Below are 23,257 nucleotides of genomic sequence, written 5' to 3'. Positions count from 1 at the left end.
GTTCGATCCCCAGCACCCCACATGGTCCCCTGAGCACTGCCAGGAATGACTCCTGAGCACAGAGTCAGGAGCAAGTCCTGAGCATAGCCAGGTGTGGCCCCAAACCCAAAACTTTCAAAAATTAAAATATTGGGGCTGGAGCAATAGCACAGCGGTTAGGGCGTTTGCCTTGCACCCCGCCGACCCAGGTTCGATTCCCAGCATCCCAATTGGTTCCCTGAGCACCACCAGGACTAATTCCTGAGTGCAGAGCCAGGAGTAACTCCTGTGCATTGCCAGGTGTGACCCCAAAAAAGAAAAAATAATAATAAAATAAACATGGAATAGATCTATTTCCTGTCATACCTAGCACTTCTGTCTTCTCCCCTGTGTCATTCATCCCTCCTCGTGAGAGGCCCAGACCCACCTTTTTATAATGTCCAGGCAGCAGATTCTCCACAATCTCACTGAGGTGGTAAAAGGAGGGTCTCTTCTCTGGCTCACTGTTCCAGCACTTCACCATGATCTCGTAGCTGGAAAAGCAGAGAATTCAGAGTGGGCACAGGGAGGTATGTCGGGACACCACCCCCTCAGCAGCCTCACTGGGGTGGACACAGGCCCAGGGAAGGGAAGGGAAGGCGGCTCACACTTCACTGGTGGCATGGTCAGGCTTGGCCATCCGGTAGCCGCTCTTGATCTTATTGTAGAAAGTAGAGTCCACCATCATGCCAGGGTAGGGTGTGCCACCTGCAAAGCCCAAGAAAACCACAGGGTTAACCAATGGGCAGCTTACTTCTAGTCTACCTGGGGCAACACAGCACCTAGAGAAACACTTACGAGTCCATATTTTGAAGTCCTAATTTTCTAAAGGAAACTAAAGATCATTATAGCCTTGGCCTCAAAAACTTAACCAGAACTTTTGGGTGGGTCAAGTCCAGATAAGTGAGATAGAAATTCTACAACTTTAGAAAGAACACGGAAAATTTTTTCAGTAGAGCTGGATAGTTCTAGAAAACCCTCTGACTTTAGTGGAGGATAGGACCCATTAGCAACACACTGAGATGATCCACAGTAATTTCCACAGGAAGAAAATTCAAACAGAAAATGAAAGAGAAAGAGATGAGAGGATTAGAGAACAGAACAGGGGATATGGTGTTTGCTTTGCATCTACCAATCCCAGGTAGATCCCTGGCATTTTTCTTTTTTTTGCTTTTGGGGTCACACCTGGCGATGCACAGGGGTTACTCCTGGCTCTGCATTCAGGAATTACCCCTGGCGGTGCTCAGGGGACCATATGGGATGCTGGGAATCGAACCCGGGTCGGCCGCGTGCAAGGCAAATGCCCTACCCGCTGTGCTATTGCTCCAGACCCCGATCCCTGGCATTCTTATCACCACCAGGAGTGATTCTCTGTGAATTGCCAGGTCTCTCTCTCTCTCTCTGTCTCTCTCTGTCTCTCTCTGTCTCTCTCTCTCTCTCTCTCTCTCTCTCTCACACACACACACACACACACACACACTGAAAATACTTAACCCTGAACTTGCTTGGACATATAACTGTGTATCATAAGCCTAAGAACCCATACTACTGTAAGTATGTAACCCAAAGTATAATAATTTATTTGAAAATGAATTTTCTGAAGAGGGATGGTGGAGATGGGGCAGGACCTGGAGACACTGATGGAGGGATGCCAATATTGGTGATGGGTGGGGGGGTTGGAGTGCTATGCCTGAAACTCTATTAACAGTTCTGTAAAACACAATAACTAAATGACAATTAGAAGAGGGAGATAAAGAAAAAATACATTTTCCGAGAGAAAGAAGCATAAGTCATGAAACATTTCATGTCTTGACAAGCCAAAGCAACAACAAACTTAGTTTTCTTCCCAAAGACTTCCCCAACATCTCTGGAACTCCCCCTTCCTCTAGGCTTCTTTGTTTTGTTTCTGTTTTATGGGAAGTGTTGGTGGAACTATACCTGGTGGTACTCAGGGTTCACTCCTGATTCCGTGCTCAGGAATCACTCCTGGTGGGGGCTCAGGAAAGCATGTAGGGTGCTCAACAATTGAGCCCAGTTTGTGACATGGAAGGCAAATGTCTTACCCACTTTACCAGCCCCTCAGACTCCTGTTATTCTTAAACCCCTGTCAAAGAGCTTTTCACGGGGAGTGGAAGTTTTCCCCCAGATGACTGGAGGTTAGCTAAGTCACACCTCCTGCCTCTCTTAGGCTCGTTAGGGACCTCTATGGCTCAGGACCTGTGTCCAACCAAATGACCTGGAGGTTTTCTCTAAAATGGTGACCAGAAGGCAGGGTAGTCACACCTTTCACACACACACACACACACACACACACCTACCTTTCACCAATCACCATGAAGTGGGTGAGATGGGAACCGCGTCAATGGTGAACCCAGCCCGATGGCTCCCCTCCATAGCCTGCACGCATACACACAGCTCACAGTGAGTGCAGATGTGTGCTGTGGATCCCGCGTGCTGGGCCACACCAGGTTTTTTCACAAGGTACGCGAGCAGAGGGGAAAACCAGCCCCTTGCCCTTCCCTCCCTCAGCAAGTGTGGATGTGGGACGGGCCCGTACCGAGAGAGAAGATCTCCCACAGCAGAATGCCGTAAGACCAGACATCGCTCAACGTGGTGTAGAGGTTGTCAAAGATGCTCTCCGGAGCCATCCACTTCACAGGGAGAAAGGTCTGCGGGGGGAGGAGGAAGGCAATGAAACCCAGCACACACCAGGGATCTGCTGATGCACAAACAGAACAGGATACCCCGCCCTGGTAAGGGCTTGCACTAATGCCCCAGCCCCGCCTAAGACCACACAGCTCTAGTTCTGACGTGCTTCTGTTCGCTGCAGTCCTCGCAGCACGCAGAAGAGCACCCGGCATCCAGGGGGTGCTCGATGTATAGCACATGAACAGGAAACAGTCTGTTGTGTTGCTCTCCTGTCTTCTCATGGAGTTATACTCCCAAAATATTTACTTCTGAACTCTGACCCCAAAGTGTAAGCCCTGACTGTGCTCTATTTCCAGGTGTTGCTAGAAACAAAAATGAAGAACAGATGGAGTCATCTGTGAACCAGGAATGTTTGAGGAAGGGTCATTTCCTACCACTCCAAAGGGTCTGATGTGTGGCCTCTTTTGTGAAGTCGGTCCAAACCTCACAAAAAACACTGAGCTGAAGTGAACACATAAAGTAACCACACCACCCTCTCTTCTGCCCATTAAGGTTGCTGGGATAAATCAGATTCATAACCTGCAGGCACAAGAGAGGAACTGGTTGCAACAAATCCACTGAGGCAACCAGGGCCATGCAAAGCCTGGACAAGGGCCAGAGTTGTTCTTTAGGTGGGTGCAGTCACCCAGGAGAGCTGTCCCCCAATCAGTGTAGTGGGGTAATTTGCAATCATACCGACAAGGGGCACTGCTTAGAGGTAGAAGGTGTGGAGGAAAAGGTTCAAGTGTAAGACTGAATAACTTTTTTTGGGGGGGTGGAACACATACAGCGATACTGAGGGATTACTCCTGACTCCGCACACGGGAATTACTCCTAGCAGTGCTTGGGGGACCATATAGGATGCCGGGGATTGAACCCCAGACGGCTGCTTGCAAAGCAAACACCCTACCCACTATACTATAGCTCCAGCCCAATATAATAACTTTTTTTTTCCTTTTTGGGTCACACCTGGTGATGCACAGGGGTTACTCCTGGCTCTGTACTCAGGAATCACCCCTGGCCGTTGCTCAGGGGACCATATGGGATGCTGGGAATCAAATCCGGGTCGGCCGCATGCAAGGCTAATGCCCTACCCACTGTGCTATTGCTCCAGCCCCAATAGAATAACTTTTTAAGGAACTGTGCCTCTAACATATATTCATTCAAAACTTTTTTGGTTATTTAGGGGAGTTTGGGGGTCATATTCAGTGGTACTCAGGGGCCGGTCCCAGCTCAATATTCAAGAGTAACTCCTGGTGGTACTGGGTGGGAGGTGACCGCATAGAGTCAAGGACTGAACCCACGCTTCCTCCGTGCAAAGCATGCGTTCCAGCCCTTGAAGCCATCTCCCAAGCTCTCACTAAAATACTTTTAACATGTTAGGTTAGAGATGGCTTCTGAAAATTTGATTAAAAAAAAAAGACACTTTTCTTGGAAAGGCATGAATGTGCATACAATTTACATAGTAATATGTAATCAATTTTTTTTAAAAAAACACTGAACACCTATTGGGTGTTCTGTACACAGGACATTATCCTAAGCATTTTATATGTATTCACTGACTGAATCCTCCCTGGTACCCCAGCAGTTAGGCATTATGATCACTTCCCGTTAAAGACTTTCAGGGGTTCAAGTGAGGAAGAGTAAGGGTGCTAAGTGAGCACATACACTGCCTTTTGACACGTAGTTTGAATCATGCATGATGTCTCTGGCCAGGCCAAAGTCACAGATCTTGACGATTTTCCCTTGAGCAAGGAGAACGTTGCGAGCAGCCAAGTCCCGGTGGACACACTGAGGGGAAATGGGAAGAAACAGAGTCATCAGAACCTGCGTGTGTGTGTGTGTGTGTGTGTGTGTGTGTGTGTGTGCTGCTTACAGCGTCACCTCGGTGGCACGACTGTCACGGAGGCACATCTCAGCACACTGTCCTGACCTTAAGAGCTCACCTCCCCTGCCCTCACCTCCCCAAGACTATCATGAGGGAGAAAGCTCGGAAAGAGAGGAATCAGCCGCTGATGCCAGAGTCCCTCCTCTGCTCCGGGGAAAGGGAACTGATCAGGAGATACTGCCACAAGCCCCTCCAAGATCTTACTTCCGCCACACCTCACTCTAAGACCTGGGACCTGGACCTAAGTAGGTCTCTGCTCTCCCAAAAACACTTACGTTTTTTGAGGCCAAAAACTCCATTCCTCGGGCAACTTGATAGGTAAAGCTCAACAAATCCAACAGAGTGAGGCCTTCTGAATTATCATCCGAGAGGAGGTTTTTGACTTCTGAGTCTGCAGAGAAGGAAGGACCATGCATCAGTGCTGTGGGACAGCCTGAAACAGCTCCCTCTGGGGTGCCACCCCATCAGGTCGAGGAGGCTCGTCCAGAAACACCATCTACAATCACTTTTCTTAGAGCATTTCCAGACCTCACAGGTGGGTCTCTCCACTATGCAAAGTTCTTTCTTAAAAAAGAAACGTATCTGCATAAACATGTTTAAATATAAATATAGAGATCTATACACACATACATACACATTTTTTCCCACGATGAATATGCATGAAGATACTTTGAAAAGATTATTTCGGGGGATTTTGTTTTTTCCTTTTAAAGCTACCATCATGGCACTGGAATTCTTTTATGAATACAAGCAACCATCGGTCAGACTAGAGAGGTGGCAACCTTAAAGATGGTGCATTTAGTCCCAATTGTCTGGAATAGGCCTGCATTGTTCAGACCTCTTTGGGAAGATCCTTGGTTTTCGAGGAAGGAGGCAACCTGGGCCAACAGTTCTCTGTTCTTTTTTGAAAATGATCAAGCAAGGGAAGAGTAGCTGTAGCCATTCATACTTTTTCCAGCCGGCAAGGAGAAGGCCAAGAGTGGTTTCTCTGCCAACAGGGCCTGGGCTGAGCATGAATCAGGTTCTCAGATATGTGGAGCCAGGTCCAGCCTGGGGAGCCAGGTCCAGCCTGGGAAGCAATGTAAACTATTTTTAACAATCCGAGACAGGAGAGGAAGTACTGATCCTGGCAACTCTCATTGGTGAGTCTTTTAGAACAAGCTTGGAAGTTTACCCATTTGGCAATGAGAAGCAAAGGGAACTTGGAATTACAGCAGTGGAAAATATTATTGTGTACTAAAAGCTCTGCAAAACAAGCCTTCTTCTTCTTTTTTTTTTTCCTTTTAACGGATCTTACCTTTCACTGACAAACCCTCAAAGCATTCAGAGCACAGAACTAAATTTAAAATTCAGTCCCCCAGCACTTTTACACTGAAGGGCTCAGACCCCAAAACACAAGATCACAGAATGAGTGATCTGACAGCAGAACTAGTATGAGCAGCCCCCCTTTTGTGTCCCCACCCCCAGTCCCCACATGCCTATGATTAAAGCAGAGCCCTGGAGACACCACCCCGAAGCAGATGTGGGGTGGTCCATGTGGTGTGGTGATCAGCCCAGCTCCTTGGCCCCATCAATCAACTCAGCCCTGACACGTGCTCATCTGCTTTGAAAACAGGCAGTTCCTCCTTAAAACAACATGCAAGGAAACACCCAACACCCTTGTCTGAGAAGGTCTCCTCTCCACTTTCAACTTTTTAAAGCTCCCAGGTAAGGACCTGGGAAGAAAAGAGAAACTTCACCAGATGTTCTTTAAAAATAAAAGGGGATGTTAACACCGAGTTTGTATCAGACGAAGCAGCACTTTGAAGGGATTCCAATTTGAGCCTGAAAAATGCATTACAGGAGGCTTATTCTTTGCCTGTCTTCTCAACTCACAGGTCATGACCCTGTGAAAACCGGTCATGAACCTAATTGCATTTTGGCCTTTAAGGCATGGCCTGACCTCACAGGTCTATGGACCAGGCGAGCTCATCTCCTTCTAGGCATTTCAAGTTTCTTGTGAAACCACTGGGAGACCCCCAAACCCAGAGAGAGAGAGAGAGTGAGCAGAGGCGCTTTTACCTAACATAGACTTCTTCTTGTAGGAGGCCGGGCGATCATACAGGGACCTCTGGATGTCCGAGTACTTAGACACCTCCTTTCTCTCCAGCATGGGCACATACTGCGTGGTATCTGCCTGCTTCATGTCCATGTAGTCACCGTTGTTTTCAAAAGATAAGATGACGTAACTGTCAAAACAGAAAAAGTGACCTTACTCTGTGTGTCCCTCTGGATGGGTCACCCAGTGGGTGATCAGGGACCTCCAAGGGGCATGGGGGGTGGGCATGAGGGTGGCAGTGTGAGTAAACTGCAGAACCAATTCACATCCATCTCACGGGTGGTCTGGCTGGGAAGAGGTGATGAGCATCAGTAGCCACACCAACACACAGAGCTCCTCAACTCCTGGGAATGGGGAGTGGGTGGACAGCCTGTGGACTCACTCTGGACCCCCCAGGCCCCAGGAAGTCTTTTTCTGAAGATTCAGAATGGATGCTATTGACAAGTGCAGAAAGCACACTACAGGAAGGGCCAGAGAGATAGTACCGCCTTGCATGCGGCTGACCCAGGTTCGATTCCCAGCATCCCATATGGTCCCCTGAGCCCACTAACTCCTGAGCATCACTAGGTGTACCTCCAACCCCCCAAAAAGAAAACATCTAAGACACATCAAAGACACTGGAAATCTGAGAGGTCTCACAAACAGAGTAAGATGATTGCTTTTAAAGTTGGACTTAGGCATCACCTTAGATTTATTTTCTTTCTTCCTCTGCTTGTCAAATCAGACCATAAACCAGGACCATGGGACCCTGTGGCTGGGGCAAACAATTTTTGCTACACCTGTCTGCTGGCCACTGAAAATATGAAGCCTGTTAATGTGACCTTAGCTGATCTGACAAAACCTCACACCTCCAGAGATCTCTGTAGCCATTTGGAGGTTTCTGCAGTGGGAGTCATTATTACTGGCTTGATTCCAGCTCAGGCTCAATAAGAAACAGTATCTCAAGCTTGGTGAGCCTCGTTTACTCAGCAGAGATTAGCACCAAGTTGCATCTGTAGAGGAAAGGGCAGGGCACACCCAGCAGTGCTCAGGGGCTCTATTCCTGGCTCTGTGGTCAGGAGTGACCCTGGCAATGTTTAGGGGACTGTATGGGGTGCAGGGGAAGTGCTTTAACCTCTTTACTATCTCTGTGGCCCCTACATTGCATTTTATAGGTGGTAAGGGAACTGCACCTAAATAGTAGAGTGTTTCCAACTCTCATTCTCACAGAAACCTACTGGCAAGTCCTCCCCGACATACTACCCCAGTGGGGGGTGGGGGGAAATATGGAGGGATCGGATGACCAGAGACATAGTATAGTGGTAGGACATTTGCCTTGCATGTGGCTGGCCAACCCTGGTTCAATCCCCAGCAACCCATATAAAACAAGTCCTGCCAGAACTGATCCCTGAGCACAGAGCCAGGAATAAGATCTGAGCACTACAGGACGTGGCCTCCCGAACAAAACAAAACCCTACAGGTATCACATATCTGCTGGCACTTCGTCACAGTGAGCAGGGTCAGGGAAGTTGGACTCATTATTACCTTCTAGTACTGAATGCACAGGGGACAAGCCCTATCAGGACCAAGTTTCTCTTCCCCTGTGAGGTTCCTAAGACAAAGATTCATAGCAATGTCTCTCTTAACACCCACCTGCGTGTGCTTTCATCAGCAGGGTTTAATCCAAAGATGTCCAGCTCCTTCTTCGGCTTCTCTGGGTGGCGGCTCAGGAAACTGTCCCTATTCTTATGCAAATAGTTGACGAGATCCCCATAGAAGCAGTACTCGGTAATGATGTAAATGGGGCCTGTGGGAAGCAAAAGGAGTTAGGAGGGCCAACCTTCAACTCTTGAGCATTTACTCCCAGGATCCAAAACCACTACTTCTAAAAGACATTTGTGCTCCTAGGTTTATTCATTGCAGTGTTATTATGCACATAGCCAAAACCTGGAAACAACCTGAGTGTCCAAGAACAGAGAAGTGGATAAAGAAAGTGTAGTTTACACACAATGAAATACTACTTAACTATAAGAAAAGATAAAATCATGTAGTTTTACCACTACATGGATGGAACTTGAGGTATCATGCAGAGTCAGAGAGGGAGTGGGCTAGATACAGAACAATCTCTTTCACATGTGGCAGCAGAACCTAGAAACTGTTCTATAGAACTGAGTTTCCCCAGGGGGAGGGAAGGGAAAGGAAGATAGAAAGAGAGGGGACACTGGTCAAGGATGCGGGGCAGAAATAGTGGAGTGGGCAGAGTGCCCAGAGTGGGCAGAAATAGTGGAGTGGGCTGCTTTCAAGCAGCCAATCAGGTTCAATTCCAGCACCCTGAGACCACCGGAAGTGGTCCCCACGCAGAGAGCAAGCCAGAGGTAAGCCCTGAGCAGAGCCATTTTTGTTCCTTGTTGTTACTGTTCTGTTTGGGGGGGTGTGGCCCAAAAAAACAAAAATAAAAGCCAGAAAAGGCATGAATCTCTAGGTTGGTACTGGATGAGGGTGTTGCTCAAAAAAACAATGAGCTTCTGTCAATTCAATCAACTCAACTCCATCAAGGAACTTGGAATTGCTTTCATGTTTGGAGTACAGACATGATGTTAAAAGGCTGCATGGGGCCAGAAAATAGTACAGTGCTTAGGGCTGAATCAATGCCTTGCTGTGATTCTCTGTGCCAGGTGGTCCCCTAGGTACCAGGCTGGCCCGGGGACCTCCCTAGCACCTCAGGGCCCAAGGAGTACCACATCCTTAGGCCCTTGCATTGAACCACTGTCTGGTTGGCTGGAATTACTAAGAGATTGGCAGTACATGGGGAGCAGGTGGCTGTGTCTCCTAAGCATTGCGAGAGCCCCACCCCACCAAAAAAATTTCACAGAACCCTACAGTCCTCACCCCATAGGTGTTCCATGCGAGCATTCCTTCCCAGGGGAATACACCTACCTGACTTGGTACAGGCTCCCAGCAAGTTGACAATATTTAAATGTGGCCCCAAGTGAGTCATTATTTTCAGTTCTGACATGAGAGCTTGCTTTTCACTGGATCTGGCTGTGGCTGTTGAAATAAGTCCCATGTCAGTTCAACCCATGTCAGAGCTACTTACTTCCAAGAGAAAGCCAAGAATCTGCCTTAACCCCATGACTGGATATCATGCTATTTACAAAGAGTCTAAAATGAAAACAGTCTACACTAATCTACACCATCTACTAGTATGGAATCCTTGACTTTAAAGCAAGAAAAAAGGTCACTAGAGAGAACCTCTTGATTTTCCAACACAAAGACAAGAACAGCTTAAACATATCTAAGGACTAGAAGAGCATCTACTACAACCAAGCCTCAAGTAGAAAGACCCAAGATCTCAAGATCTAGTGCCAAAGTTGGCATTTACTGGTTGTGTGATGTTTAAGCAAGTCATAATATCTTCATGTGCAAAAAAAAAAAAAAATCCTCTTAGGGCACTTACGTTTTAGCATCTTCACTGCTACTTTCATGACAGGCTGTGACCTGCTTAATCCATAGGCAGTTCCTTCAACCACTTTTCCAAAGGCACCAGATCCCAGGATCCGACCTACGGGCAACCAGAGCCAGCTGTTAGGGCACGCAGAGGCCAGCCTTCCCTCCACTTCCCTTACCAGGGCCAGCACTCAGCTGTGCACAGCTGGGCGGTGTTTTTCCTGTAGGGAACAAGCATAATGATTCCTCCAAGACATCGTGTCAAAACCAGACTTGAGCCCACAGGGAAGGAAATTAGTATAATTGCTTTTGTCAAATAACATTTGCGAAGGAAAGGAAAACACGCCAGGGGAAGGGAGGCAGCAGGCCTCCCGGCGCGAGGGCTCCGTCTACCAGCTCGTGTGCAGAGTTGGAGGAGCCGTGGCACTTGCTTTCTTTGACTGGAGCCCAAACCCTCTGGTTCTCTGCCCTTCTGTTTTCCACTTGCAAACAAGGACATATTTTGCATCAATAAATCCCTTCCCACTGAAAATCCTTCCATATTCAAGAGAACGCTGGTTCCAAGGAGTGAGGAAGTCAACTTAGGGCTGATGGCATGGCAAGCTCTCCTGGCTGCCTGATTCCGGGGAAGAAAGGGAATAGCTAAAATGTCCCAGGAGCACAGCACAAAGAAAAGGAAGCCGTGAGCCCTGCTCTCCCAGACCTCACGGTTTACCAGGGAAGCTTCCTTGAACAGACAATCCACCAAAGCAAGCCAGAAAAGACTTGCTCCTAAGACACAAACAGAAAAGCACTGCTGTTGACAGCATGTGGGCCTGGTTGGAAACGGGTGGCTTGAAAGAGATGGGAACATACCAGAGCAGAAAGATGGGAATATACCAGAGCCACGCCTCTGGGCCGATCAGGGCTACTGCTCTTCCCCGCCCCACCACAGTTTATTTCTTTTAAATTTCTCTGAGGTCCTTGTCCCTTCTTTTGTAAAATAGGGGAAGGTACAAAGAGAAAGTCCCAGGTAGAAGCATTTAGGAGGCAGAGAGATAGTACAGCGGGTAAGATGCTTGCCTTGCACCCAGTCGACCCAAGTTCAATCTCCAGCACCCCATAAGATCCCCTGTGCCCCGCCAGGAGTGATGCACCCAGTTGACCCAAGTTCAATCTCCAGCACCCAATAAGATCTCCTATGCCCCACCAGAATTGATCCCTGAATTCAGAGCTCAGAAGTAACACCCTGAACATTGCAGGGTGGGGCCCAAAAGCCAAAAGAATTTAAAAAAAGAGAGAGAGAAGCAAAGCATAAGGAAAAAAAGAAGCAGCAGTATCTGAAATTGAGAACAGCGAGGCTGTACTGTTTTTGTTTGCTGTTTCCAGTGTAAGACAATGTCTTCAACCACTTCCAGTTGGCAGGTATAGCAAGTTAAAAACAACTGGTCTACCACCTTGGTTCTAACTGTGGACCTATGGACCAGTCTGTGTACAGATGCAATGAGGCTGAAGAACGCTGCTCTAGGGGATGTGGATGCTTCAAAGGGCTAGAGCGCATACTTTGCATACAGGAGCTCCATGTCCAACCCCAGTCTCAATGCATGGTTATACAAACCTCGTCCAAAGCCAACCTGAGCACTGAGCTAGGAGTGGCAGCTGAGCACTGCCCTCTGTGACACAAAACCCCAAATAAATTGATAAATAAATTCCCCTCTAAAAAAGACTTAATTTTGCATTACTTTGAAATGAGATAGGAGAATAATTAAAATCATCTGCCTTGGGCCTCCTCTGAAGTATACACCATCGGAATATTTATGGTGACACAACTTCTAACTTTCATTTGTCTTTGTCCTTGCTTTTGTTCATTCCAAAGAAAAAATTTTTTTATTTTTTAGATGAGATCAGACGCAGTCAGGGTGATATGGCTTAGTTGTTTTGTTTTGGTTTTTACTATTTTATTTATTTTTTTGAGGGTTATTTATTTATTTATTTATTGAATCACAGGGAGATACACAGTTACAAAGTTGTTCAGGATTGGGTTTCAGTCATATAATGTTCCAACACCCGTCCCTTCACAGTGTACATTTCCCACCACCAATGTTGCCAATTTCCCTCCCGCTTCCCAACCGCCTCCTCCCCCCCCCATGGCAGGCACTTCTTAAAAAATCCTTTTTTAATATCTTGGACTTAAGTTTCTATATACTTGGTTTCAGCCCTAGACTTAAATATTTGAAAAGGTTGGGATATGTTGACTTGATTATGTTTACATTTGCCTTCAAAATGTATTTTTACATTTTGTATTCTCACGAAGTATTTAATACATCCTCAGAATGTACTGGATCAAAATATAGTTTGTGTTTGTCCTCATTCCTTCCTCATCTGTTCCTTTTTAGTCACAGAAATTCATCTCATTTCCAATTTGTGTCATTTCCAAAGCAATGCCATTTTGATGGGTATCTTTGGCAGAGTTCTTCATATTCTCTTCTCCCTTTGTAAAATTTCTGTAACCATAATTTGTGATGGAACAAGATATTGAAATAAAATCATTGCAGTGATCCAATTAACTTGTTTTCAAGGCAGAAAAATATCTCTAAAATCCAGTCTCTATCGTTTAGCTCTCAGAAGGAATGAGTTTTGATTTCTCCCTCCTCCACAAGCCCATAAAGAATGAAGATGCTCTTAAAATAGAGGCGAATCTTGAAAAATGACCCTGGAAGGACTTACCGAGTACTAGTCCATCTCTTGGGAACTCCCATCTCGAGTCATAAGGCAGCTGCATTGGGTCCACATAGATATATTCATGTCCATCTGGGCTGATAGATTCGATAACCCGCCAACGAATCTCATACCTTGGTTTCTAGAAATGAACAGGAAAGGGAACTGGTGAATGACCCAAGTCCATCAACTCCTAGTCAACAGTTTTCATGCCAAACATAGTGACTGAGCGCCCGCTCTCAGCTGAGGCATTATTCGTCAAGCTTGTATTGGCTTCCACGATTCTGGGTTCTTAGACAAAACACCTACCTGCTTCCAAATGACAACCAGGACAATAAGTGAGATGATCACAATCACCAAGAGCACCAGGACTGCAGCGGCCACTGTGAGCTCGGAACGCAGAGCTAGATGAGAAAGAGAGAGAGGGTGTGAGAGAGAGGAGCGAGGCAGAGTGTGTGAGAACAGGAGGGAGGGCAGGAAGGCGGCATGGCCCCATCTGTACCCAGAATCTCTCACTGCTGGTGTGGAAGGATGCGGGCTGCCTGCCTCAGGTGTGGGCCAGGCAATACCACCTCACACCTAACTCTTCATGAAGTTATCCCAACTCTTTTTCAGAAGGGAAAGGGATCGATTCCAATCAGTAGGAATGCAAGACTTTCTCCCAAGGTGCTCCATGTTAACCTTCAGGACACAATGAAAAGGGAAATACAAAGATGATCTAAAGTTACTAAAGTTCAGTTTATTTGGAAGGAATAGATTCTATCATCTTTTGCATATATATGTATATGGAGTGATAGCACAGTGGGTAGGGCGTTTGCCTTTCACGTGGTCTACCCGGGTTCGATTCCTCCATCCCTCTCGAAGAGCCTGGCAAGCTACCAAGAGTATCTGCACGGCAGAGCCAGGCTAGCTACCTGCGGCGTATTCAATATGCCAAAAAACAGTAACAACAAGTCTCACTTGGAGACATTACTGGTGCCCATTCAAGCAAATCGATGAGCAACTGGATGACAGTGATACAGTACATATATATCTACACAAACTCATATATGTATATTTTTATATTTTATTTTTAGAGCCACATCCAGCTGTGCTCAGAGCTTACTCCTTGCTCTGTGCTCAGGGATAATTCCTAGTGGGGCTCAGGGGACTGCATGTGACACCAGGAAGCAACTCATGGTGGCTATATACAAGGTAAGTGCCTTATCTGCTGAGCTATCCCTGCCATCTCTCTCTCTCTCTTTTTTAACCTTTTAAAGAATTCAACCTATCTCAGCTGCTATAAGCAGCAATAAAGCCAGAAATCATCCTTCCTTAACCACCATCTCTATACTCAGACCAGAGATTGGCTAGCTGTACTGTTGACAAGCAAAATGCCCAAGAAAAGAAAGGGTGGCGTCTGCAACACAGGGTTTGGGATGTGAATCTGTGTGGCAGGGCTCCCAGACAGATGCCCAGAGCAGGTCCCTGAAGGGCACTCAGAGCTGAATTTCTGCCTGGAAACCTTCATTCTCCTGAGAGCCCATCTGGGATTCAGAGTTCCACAGCAGGGACAAAAGGCTTGGCTCACGAGTTATCCTGACTGAGACGCAACTCACTGGAAGCCACCAGCTTCAGCTCTCGGTTCTCAGCTCCAAGGAGATTTTTAGCCAAGCAGCGCACAGCGATGGTCTCCTCAACTTTGGTGAAAGTCACTCTGCCTTCCACAGTACTCCTGTCTCGGGGCTGGCTCTCCATAATGAGGTTTGAGACGTTGTTGGTCAAAACTGTCCACGAAGTCTCATTGTTACATCTGGGGAGGAAAGAGGCATAAATAAAGACCCACTGGCTGCAAGAAATGGAGGTGAATGAAGCACTAAGAATGATCCAAGGGACTGGAGAGGTAGCCGACCAGGGTTCAACCCCCGCCATCCCTGTATGGCCCCTGAGAGCTGCCATCACCAAGTGTGAACAACCCAAGACCGAAAGTGCTTTGACCTTGCTCCCATGTGTCCACTATCGGTCGATCCTCTTAATTTGCATGCAGATTGACACTGACACTACAACTTGTTAGCACATACCTCAAAATAAATAAATAAACCACATGTGGATCATTGCAAATGAACTATTTGTGAGGACATGACAGAAATAAACTAATTCACAATAGAATCACCAAAACCAAGCCTGGATACTAGGAGCAAATGGAGCAGGTCGACTTCAAGAACATTCATCCCTTGGGGCTGGAGCAATAGCACAGCGAGTAGGGCATTTGCCTTGCAAACAGTTGACCCGGGCTCGAATCCCAGCATCCCACATGGTCCCCCAAGCACCGCCAGGAGTAATTCCTGAGTGCATGAGCCAGGAGTAACCCCTGTGCATCACCGGGTGTGACCCAAAAAGAAAAAAAAAAAAAGAATATTCATCCCGGGGTTGGAGCGATAGCACAGTGGGTAGGGTGTTTGCCTTGCATGCGGCTGACCTGGGTTTGATTCCCAGCGTCCCAGCGTCTGAGTGCAGAGCCAGGAGTAACCCCTGAGCATCACTGGGTGTGACCCCCCCAAAAAAATTTTTAAAAAAGAATATTCGAATCTCCCCCCACGCCCCTTCCCTCCTCTCTGCCCACAGTGCACTACTAAGCTTGGACCAACCCACTGTGAGCTAACACCTAGAGGGCAGCTCCAGTCTACAGGTGAGAAGATGGCAGGTCTATGAGTGCCAGAAATCAATTTCGAACCCATGCAGCTGTGCTGGGTAGAAGCGTGACTCTATGACTCGTGTCCCATTGGACAAGGCAGGGGGACAGAGGAGAGACCAGTGAGCTCACCTGAACAGCAGGTGAACTAATGAGTCAAAGTGGTCACAGGGCAGGATTTTCATCTACATTTACAAAAATCACACAAATCAAGCCACCAAATAAATACCACCAGATAAGAAATGAGAAGTGAAAACATAGGCCAGGGAGATAAAAATCCTGCGAGTAGCAATTCTCAGGTGAGAGACTGTTCATGAATCTGATGGAAGTTACAGACATGCTCCTTGCAATTATTCATGCATGCATATACGTACATGCATGTGAACACACATACACACATACATGCGTGCACACACACATGCACAATCTATGTACTGAATCTTCCTATATTAGCAATGAAACTTGAACAAAATAAGAATCACAAATATGAAGGCCAGTAAAAGAATTAAAATGTGTTTGCGGTCTTTTGAGTCAAGGGAGAAAAATTCAAAAGGAACATCTGGTTTCCATACTTCTTAATATCCTTGCAAATCATCCACTCAATCTCAGGAAGAGGCGTTCCTCCGGCTGTGCACCTCACAGTCTGTCCCCCCGTGGAGCCGTGGTGGTCGTCAACCAGGTCCTGAATAGACGCAGGAACTGCAAGAGATGGAAAGAAATCAGGAATGGATCACTCAAGAACTTTCACCACAAGGTCTGCAGAGTTCATGAGTTGTCCATGTGGCTTTCGGATCTGAACTACATTATGCTTGTAACAAAGTCCCAGCGTGGACAATCCACTGGCTTAAGAGCATTTGCACATTCCCAGTGTTTGGGGACTTGTGTCCATTCACGTTTTATACTGGGAATGGGGAGAGTCAAAGGAAACAAAAGAACTGGTTATTTGACTTCAAATACGAAGAGGGCAGACCATTAGTTTATTAGAGTTTGGCGGTCAATTGGTGAATTTACTTGTTGTAGAAACTCTCACTGTGAGCCAGCAAAAAAACCCAAGCAGCATCCTCTGAAAAGCAGGATGCTGCCAGGGGACCTGGCAGAGCATGTTCCAAAGACTGGACCCCTGAACAAAGGCAAGAGTTACAACCTCATCTAGTGGGAGAGACCCTGCTTTCACCCAGTGCCACTTTTCCTACCCAGCCCTGGGAGCCCTCTACTCACTCGTTGGCTGAGCTAACAGGAGCTTTCTTCAGTTCTCACCTACCTTGAGTTAGGAGTTCAAAAGTATAGCTCTTCACATCATCGTCATTCTGAACTATGATAGTATAGTGGCCACTGTCTTCTTCCTTAGCACGGATCAGCTTTAATTTGCTTCGATACCTTCCAAGAAAAGAACTTTGTTGAGCAAAGAGAAATAACGTTCCCAGCACTTAAGCAACTACCATTTACAACTCAAGTTTTACTTTTGTTGCAGACAGTACAAGGGCTAATCCTGAATCTTTACAGTTCAAACTTTACTTTTGTTAGAGATAGAATAGGGGAAACTGCTGTCTTTCATGTCAAACCCAATTCAATTCCCAGAACTGAATACGATCCCCGGAGCACTGTCAGGAGTAAGCCCTGAGCACAACCAGATAGGGTTCAAGACTGAAGGACTTAAAGGGATAGAGCACATGCTTGGCATGCAGGAGCCCTGGGTTGGATCCCTGGCATGACATGGTCCCCTGAACACCACTAGGAAAACCCCCTCCCAAGATAAAATAAAATAAAATATCACATTTTGAAATCGCAACCAGAAAGAGCGCTGATCATAGGAGGCGAAAATCTGTGTGTAAGTGAAATTCTCTGTACCTCGGTTTCCTGACATACATAAGGTATGTATGACATACATAACATGTATACTCATTCTTGAGTGTGAAGTGAAATTATATGTGTGGAAGCATGTCAGAGGCTCGAAAGTACCCTATATCCCCTAGACTTGCCCATTTGCCAGGCACTAGGACCTCCCTCCGCTGGGAGTGCACTGGGCTGGATGACCCCTGCTGCCCCCTCCTGGTCATGCTCCAGGACTGCAACTCCTTAGGGAGCCTTCGCTACAGATTACCAGGTGATCTTTCACTCATTTTTCTACACATTCAGCAAAGAAAGCTTATTTTTAAACTCCAGGAAGCCAAACAACCCATTGGCAAAGTTCCAGGACCATCACTGAGAACTGGAAGACTATGTGATGGAGGAGCTCTTGGAGTAAGACAACTTTCCTGAACCTCTCAGCTGGTGACCTTTTGTCTTGTCCTGGACCTTGACTATCCCCTGGACACCTCTGCACATAGTGCTCGTACAAGTTTTTGAGATTGGCTGTATCCCGAACGACCCCACTTCTCTCTGGCTTCACAACCTCGCTGAGCTGGGTGTGCCCACTTTCTTGCAGCACCTTCACTTGTCTTCAGAAAGCCTTCCAGATGTATTTTGCTCCACCTCTTTCTAGAACACTCTTCTACACAATCGACAGTCCCATCAGATACTGCTTCTCAATGACACAGCTCAGAAAGAAGAAAGGTTTCAGCTCAGAAAGAAGAAAGCAAGACCTGTGGCTGAGGGAACTGAGAAGAGAGATTGCGTTCTCCTCTGACTTAAAGGCTTGAAATTAAAGACTGACTTTCATCTCATTGGGATGGATGTTGAAAGAGGCTGCAGGGTTGAGCTGGCTGTGCCCCTTCAGAATGCACCTTGTAATCAGAGCCTGAAACTGCAAGAGGCCTCAAAATATCACCGGATCCTTGGGGGCTGGAGCAATAGTACAGCAGGTAGGGCGTACTCCTTGCACACAGCCAACCAGGGTTCGATTCCCAGCATCCCATATGGTCCACCGAGCACCGCCAGGAATAATTCCTGAGTGCATGAACCAGGAGTAACCCCTGTGCATCGCCAGGTGTGACCAAAAAAGCCAAAAAAAAAAAATCACCGGATCTAACTCCTGCTTTGAAGAATAAAAGGTTTTTATCACCCTGTGTCTGCATGGAGAAACTGAAGCTGAAGGCTGTCTGACCTAAAACTCAAATAATTAAATAGAATCTACCCATGGCATGAGAGAGCAGAAATCCCAACTATTTGTTGTACCTTTTCTTCCAACCAAATGTAACCAGACACTATTCTTACTTCCAGTTGAAGCCTGGACTGGGGCAAGTGCTTTAAATTAAGTCAATCATGTTTTATCAATTAAATGGCCTCACAAGTAGAAAGAGCATGCACCGTATATGTATATTTGGGCATGAATGATGGGCATCACGGAGTAGATTCTATCCAAATGGGTCCAATTTTAGTTTCTCTGCTCCTTTCTCCATCGGATGTGGATGTGGAAACTTATCTTTGCTGGGGGGACATGGGTGGGAGATTCAGTTCTCATTTTATTAGCCTGTACTTCGTAAAATATATTAAGTATATTAGTGTTATTATGAAAAGTAGACTAACTCCAATGGCTGCTCCATTTTCTAGACTGACTCTTGACAGGTTCAAAGGCACACACAAATGTCAGGCTCTCTAGAAATATAATAAAAGGGTCGGGAATGGAACTCAGTAATAAAATTCCCAGCCCATCCTGAGAACTAGGACACTATGTGATGGAGAAGCTCTCAGAATACAACAACTTTCCTTGCTAAAGGGACGGGTGTTGGAACATTAGATGACTGAAACCCAATCAAGAACGAGTTTGTAACTGTATATCTCATGGTGATTTAATTTTTTTAATTAATTAATTTTTTAACAGATAACTTTCCTTGCATATATGAGACCTGGGTTTAGTCCCTAGTATTTCAAAGAGATATAAAAACGAAACAAGTTCATTGCATCACTGTTCACAATAGCCAAAATCTGGAAACAACCCAAGTGCCCTAGAACAGATGACTGGTTAAAGAAACTTTGGTACATCTACACAATGGAATACTATGCAGCTGTTAGGAGAGATGAAGTCATGAAATTTGCTTATAAATGGATAGACATGGAGGGTATCATGCTAAGTGAAATGAGTCAGAAAGAGAGGTACAGACATAGAAGAACTGCACTCATTTGTGGAGTACAGAATAACATCACATGAGGCTGAAACCCAAAGACAGTAGATACAAGGAGGATTGCCCCTTAGCTGGAAGACTGCTTCATGAGCAGAAAGGAGAAGGCAGACAGAATAGAGAAGGGATCACTAAGAAAATGATGGCTGGAGGAATCAGTCAGGATGGGAGATGCATGCCGAAAGTAGATAATGGACCAAACATGATGACCTCTCAGTGTCTGTGTTGCAAGCCATAATGCCCAAAAGTAGAGAGACAGTATGGGGAATATTGTCTGCCATGGAGGCAGGGGGAGGGTGGGGAAAGGGAGGGGTATACCGGGGATATTGGTGGTGGGGAATGTGTACTGGTGGAGGGATGGGTGTTTGATCATTGTGTGATCATGTTTGTAACTCAAACATGAAAGCTTGTAACTATCTCATGGTGATTCAACAAAATTAAAAAAAAAGTACTTGGGGCAGATATTTACCCTATTTCCTGGATCTTTTCTACATCTGTGGTGATCTCCGTGAGGTTTTCTATCAGAGTCAGGTTGTCTTTGAGCCAGGAGATCCTGGGGGGAGGGTAGGCCTCGACGTCCACCACAAAATTCTTGACTTCATGCAAGTTGACAGTTTCCAACTGGCTGAAGTTGGGGGTGATTTCCACGAAGCCTTTCTCTGTGCAGGAAACAGTTTCCATTAAAGACTGATTAGCCTAAGAGGCTCCCAAGCGGCAGGGAGAAGTGACCCTTTAGAAAGCAGAATATACCGTGGACAGAAATGGTGACTTTCTTCATTTCTTTGACCTCCTTGGTGGCGTGGCCGGCAGCACACTCATAATCTCCACTATCTTTCACCGTGGCCTCCTGGACCTTCAGCGTGTACGTCAATTTGATGATCGGATATTTGATTTCCTCTAGCATTATGTTGCCTTTGCCTTTCTACAGAGGGGGAGGAAAACCAACTTTATTTTTATTATGATGATGAGTTTTAAATTTTTTTTATTGAATCACTGTGAGAAAGACTCTTACAAACCCGCTCATGGTTAGGTTTCAGCATACAGTGTTCCAACATCCATCCCTCCACTAGTACAATTCCCAGCACCAGTGTCCCCAGTTTCTCTCCCATCACCTCCTCACCTCACCCCAAGCCTATAGCAGGAACTTCTCTCTCTCTCTCTCTCTCTCTCTCTCTCTCTCTCTCTCATATTGTGGCTTGCAATATGGATACTGAAAGGTTATCAGAAATATCCCTTGAGCTACTTTTAACACTCAGTTCTTGCCCAACGTGATCATTTCCAGTATTATTGTCATACTGTTCCCTTCTCTATCTACGCTACCCTCTGCCCCCCCCCTCGCCAACATACACATGTGGTTGATTCCAACCATTGAACAGTCCTGCTAACTCCTGAGAAAACCAACTTTAAAACTGCTAGCTCCTCAAAGGGACCTCCCTCTGGAAACAACGGACAGTGGGTGCGCCTGATCTACCAGTGTAAGTTCATTGACCCTCACACCTGTACCTCTCTGTGGGATTGTTGATCATGGAGGAGTGACTACATACATGTGGGGCCAGGGGGGTTCATGGGACACCTCTGGATATTTTAGTTGTAGTGACTTTAAAACTATTCTGAAAGATGAAGTCTAATAAGTTGGTGGGGGAGGAAAGGTTCATGGTGCCAAGCATTGAACTCGGGTCTCACACATGCAAGGTAAGTATGCTACCACTGAGCTACATGACAGTCCTAACGATTAAAAGTAGTTGAGAGGGCTGGAGTGATAGTACAGTGGGTAGGGCGTTTGCCTTGCAGGTGGCTGACCTGGGCTCGATCACCGGTATCCCATATGGTCCCTTGAGCACTGCCAGGAGTAATTCCTGAGTGCACAGCCAGGAATAACCCCTTAACATTGCCAGGTCTGACCCAAAAAAGCAAAAAAAAAGTAGTTGAGGGTTGGAGAGTTAGTACAGAAGTTAAGAACCTTGCCAACACCAGTTCAGTCCCCAGAGCACCACTAGGAGGAGCTGTCCCTGAGCACAGAGCCAGGAGTAAGCCCTGAGTTGTGCTATGTGAGACTCCCCCTCCCAGAAATAGTCTTCTGTTAGCTGCTTACAAAGTCATGTTCTAAAAGGATATTTTTTTTTTTTTTTTTTTTTTTTTTTTTTTACTTTTAAATTTATTTATTTTTAATTAGAGAATCACCGTGAGGGTACAGTTACAGATTTATACACTTTTGTGCTTATACTTCCCTCATACAAAGTTTGGAACCCATCCCTTCACCAGTGCTCATTCTCCACCACCCGTAAACCCAGTGTCCCTCCCACCCACCCCAATCCCATCTCCCCCCCACCCCACCCTGCCACTGTGGCAAGGCATTCCCTTCTGTTTTCTCTCTCTAATTAGCTGTTGTGGTTTGCAATAAAGGTGTTGAGTGGCCGCTGTGCTCAGTCTCTAGCCCTCATTCAGCCCGCAACTCCCTTCCCCCACATGGCCTTCGACTACAATGTAGTTGGTGATCGCTTCTCTGAGTTGACCTTTCCCCAGAACGTGAGGCCAGCCTCGAAGCCATGGAGTCAACCTCCTGGTACTTATTTCTACAGTTCTTGGGTGTTAGTCTCCCACTCTGTTATTCTATATACCATAGATGAGTGCAATCTTTCTATGTCTGTCTCTCTCTTTCTGACTCATTTCACTCAGCATGAAACTTTTCATGCCCATCCACTTGACTACAAAATTCTTGACCTCCTTTTTTCTAACAGCTGCATAGTATTCCATTGTATAGATGTACCAAAGTTTCCTCAACCAGTCATCCGTTCTGGGGCATTCGGGTTTTTTCCAGATTCTGGCTATTGTAAACAGTGCTGCGATGAACATACATGTGCAGATGTTGTTTCGATTGTACTTTTTTGCCTCTCTGGGATATATTCCCAGCAGTGGTATTGCTGGGTCAAATGGGAATTCAATATCTAATTTTTTGAGAGTCGTCCATATTGTTTTCCAGAAGGGCTGAACCAGTCGGCATTCCCACCAGCAGTGAAGAAGGGTCCCTTTCTCCCCACATCCTCTCCAACAGCGGTTGCTTTTGTTCTTTTGGATGTGTGCTAGTCTCTGTGGTGTGAGGTGGTATCTCAAAGTTGTTTTGATCTGCATCTCTCTGATGATTAGTGATGCAGAGCACTTTTTCATGTGCCTTCTAAAAGGATATTTAATGAGTAGATTTGTGCTCTACCATCAAAGCAAACAGGATATTACAAAGTACTACTTAAAGCATAAACCTATAATTTTATGTATTTCTCATGTACAAAAAAAAACATTTAAAGGATTTATCTTCTTAAATTATTAAGGTGAGGCCCTGGGAAGGGGCTTTGCCACCGTCTCTCTGCAGTTTATAAAGTTTCAACAATAAACCTGCATTACTGGTTTATCAGACCAGAAAAAGAAAAGACCCAGGGCCAGCCAGAGTGATATAGTACAATGGGTAGGAAGCTTGCCTCGCTCACAAACAACTCAGATTGACCCACAGTACCATGTATGATCCCCTCGGTCCTGCCAGGGCTGATTCCCGAGTGTAGAACCAGGAACAAACCCTGAGCACCACTGGGTGTGGCCCCCGAACCAAAACCAAATCAATGAAAAGAACTGAGGGCAATTGTGCGTGAGCATAACACCAGGTGTTCAGTGTTTCAGGGAAGACACTGATTCAAGTTTGAAAACAGGTTCATGGCATGGTGACG

General features: G+C 46.2%; 1 protein-coding gene across 4 annotated transcripts in view; it reads right to left on the bottom strand.

Annotated features, from left to right (window-relative positions):
* Positions 1–23,257, bottom strand: part of PDGFRA (platelet derived growth factor receptor alpha) — a 51,007-nt gene that overhangs the window by 10,763 nt on the left and 16,987 nt on the right. For all 4 annotated transcript variants that reach the window (XM_055138006.1, XM_055138008.1, XM_055138009.1 and 1 more), the window contains exons 6-21: positions 20,295–20,466; positions 20,014–20,203; positions 16,748–16,863; positions 16,059–16,185; positions 14,414–14,607; positions 13,125–13,219; positions 12,825–12,957; positions 10,129–10,233; positions 9,609–9,719; positions 8,325–8,478; positions 6,656–6,822; positions 4,870–4,985; positions 4,375–4,497; positions 2,576–2,687; positions 627–726; positions 407–512 (exon numbers count right to left, since the gene is read on the bottom strand). In XM_055138006.1, the coding sequence (XP_054993981.1) occupies positions 407–512; positions 627–726; positions 2,576–2,687; positions 4,375–4,497; positions 4,870–4,985; positions 6,656–6,822; positions 8,325–8,478; positions 9,609–9,719; positions 10,129–10,233; positions 12,825–12,957; positions 13,125–13,219; positions 14,414–14,607; positions 16,059–16,185; positions 16,748–16,863; positions 20,014–20,203; positions 20,295–20,466 (2,121 nt within the window). The remainder of the gene's footprint in view (positions 1–406; positions 513–626; positions 727–2,575; positions 2,688–4,374; positions 4,498–4,869; positions 4,986–6,655; positions 6,823–8,324; positions 8,479–9,608; positions 9,720–10,128; positions 10,234–12,824; positions 12,958–13,124; positions 13,220–14,413; positions 14,608–16,058; positions 16,186–16,747; positions 16,864–20,013; positions 20,204–20,294; positions 20,467–23,257) is intronic.

Source organism: Sorex araneus, chromosome 5 (genome assembly GCF_027595985.1).
Source record: "Sorex araneus isolate mSorAra2 chromosome 5, mSorAra2.pri, whole genome shotgun sequence".
Taxonomy (NCBI): domain Eukaryota; kingdom Metazoa; phylum Chordata; class Mammalia; order Eulipotyphla; family Soricidae; genus Sorex; species Sorex araneus.
This window is presented reverse-complemented; position numbering and strand designations above follow the sequence as displayed.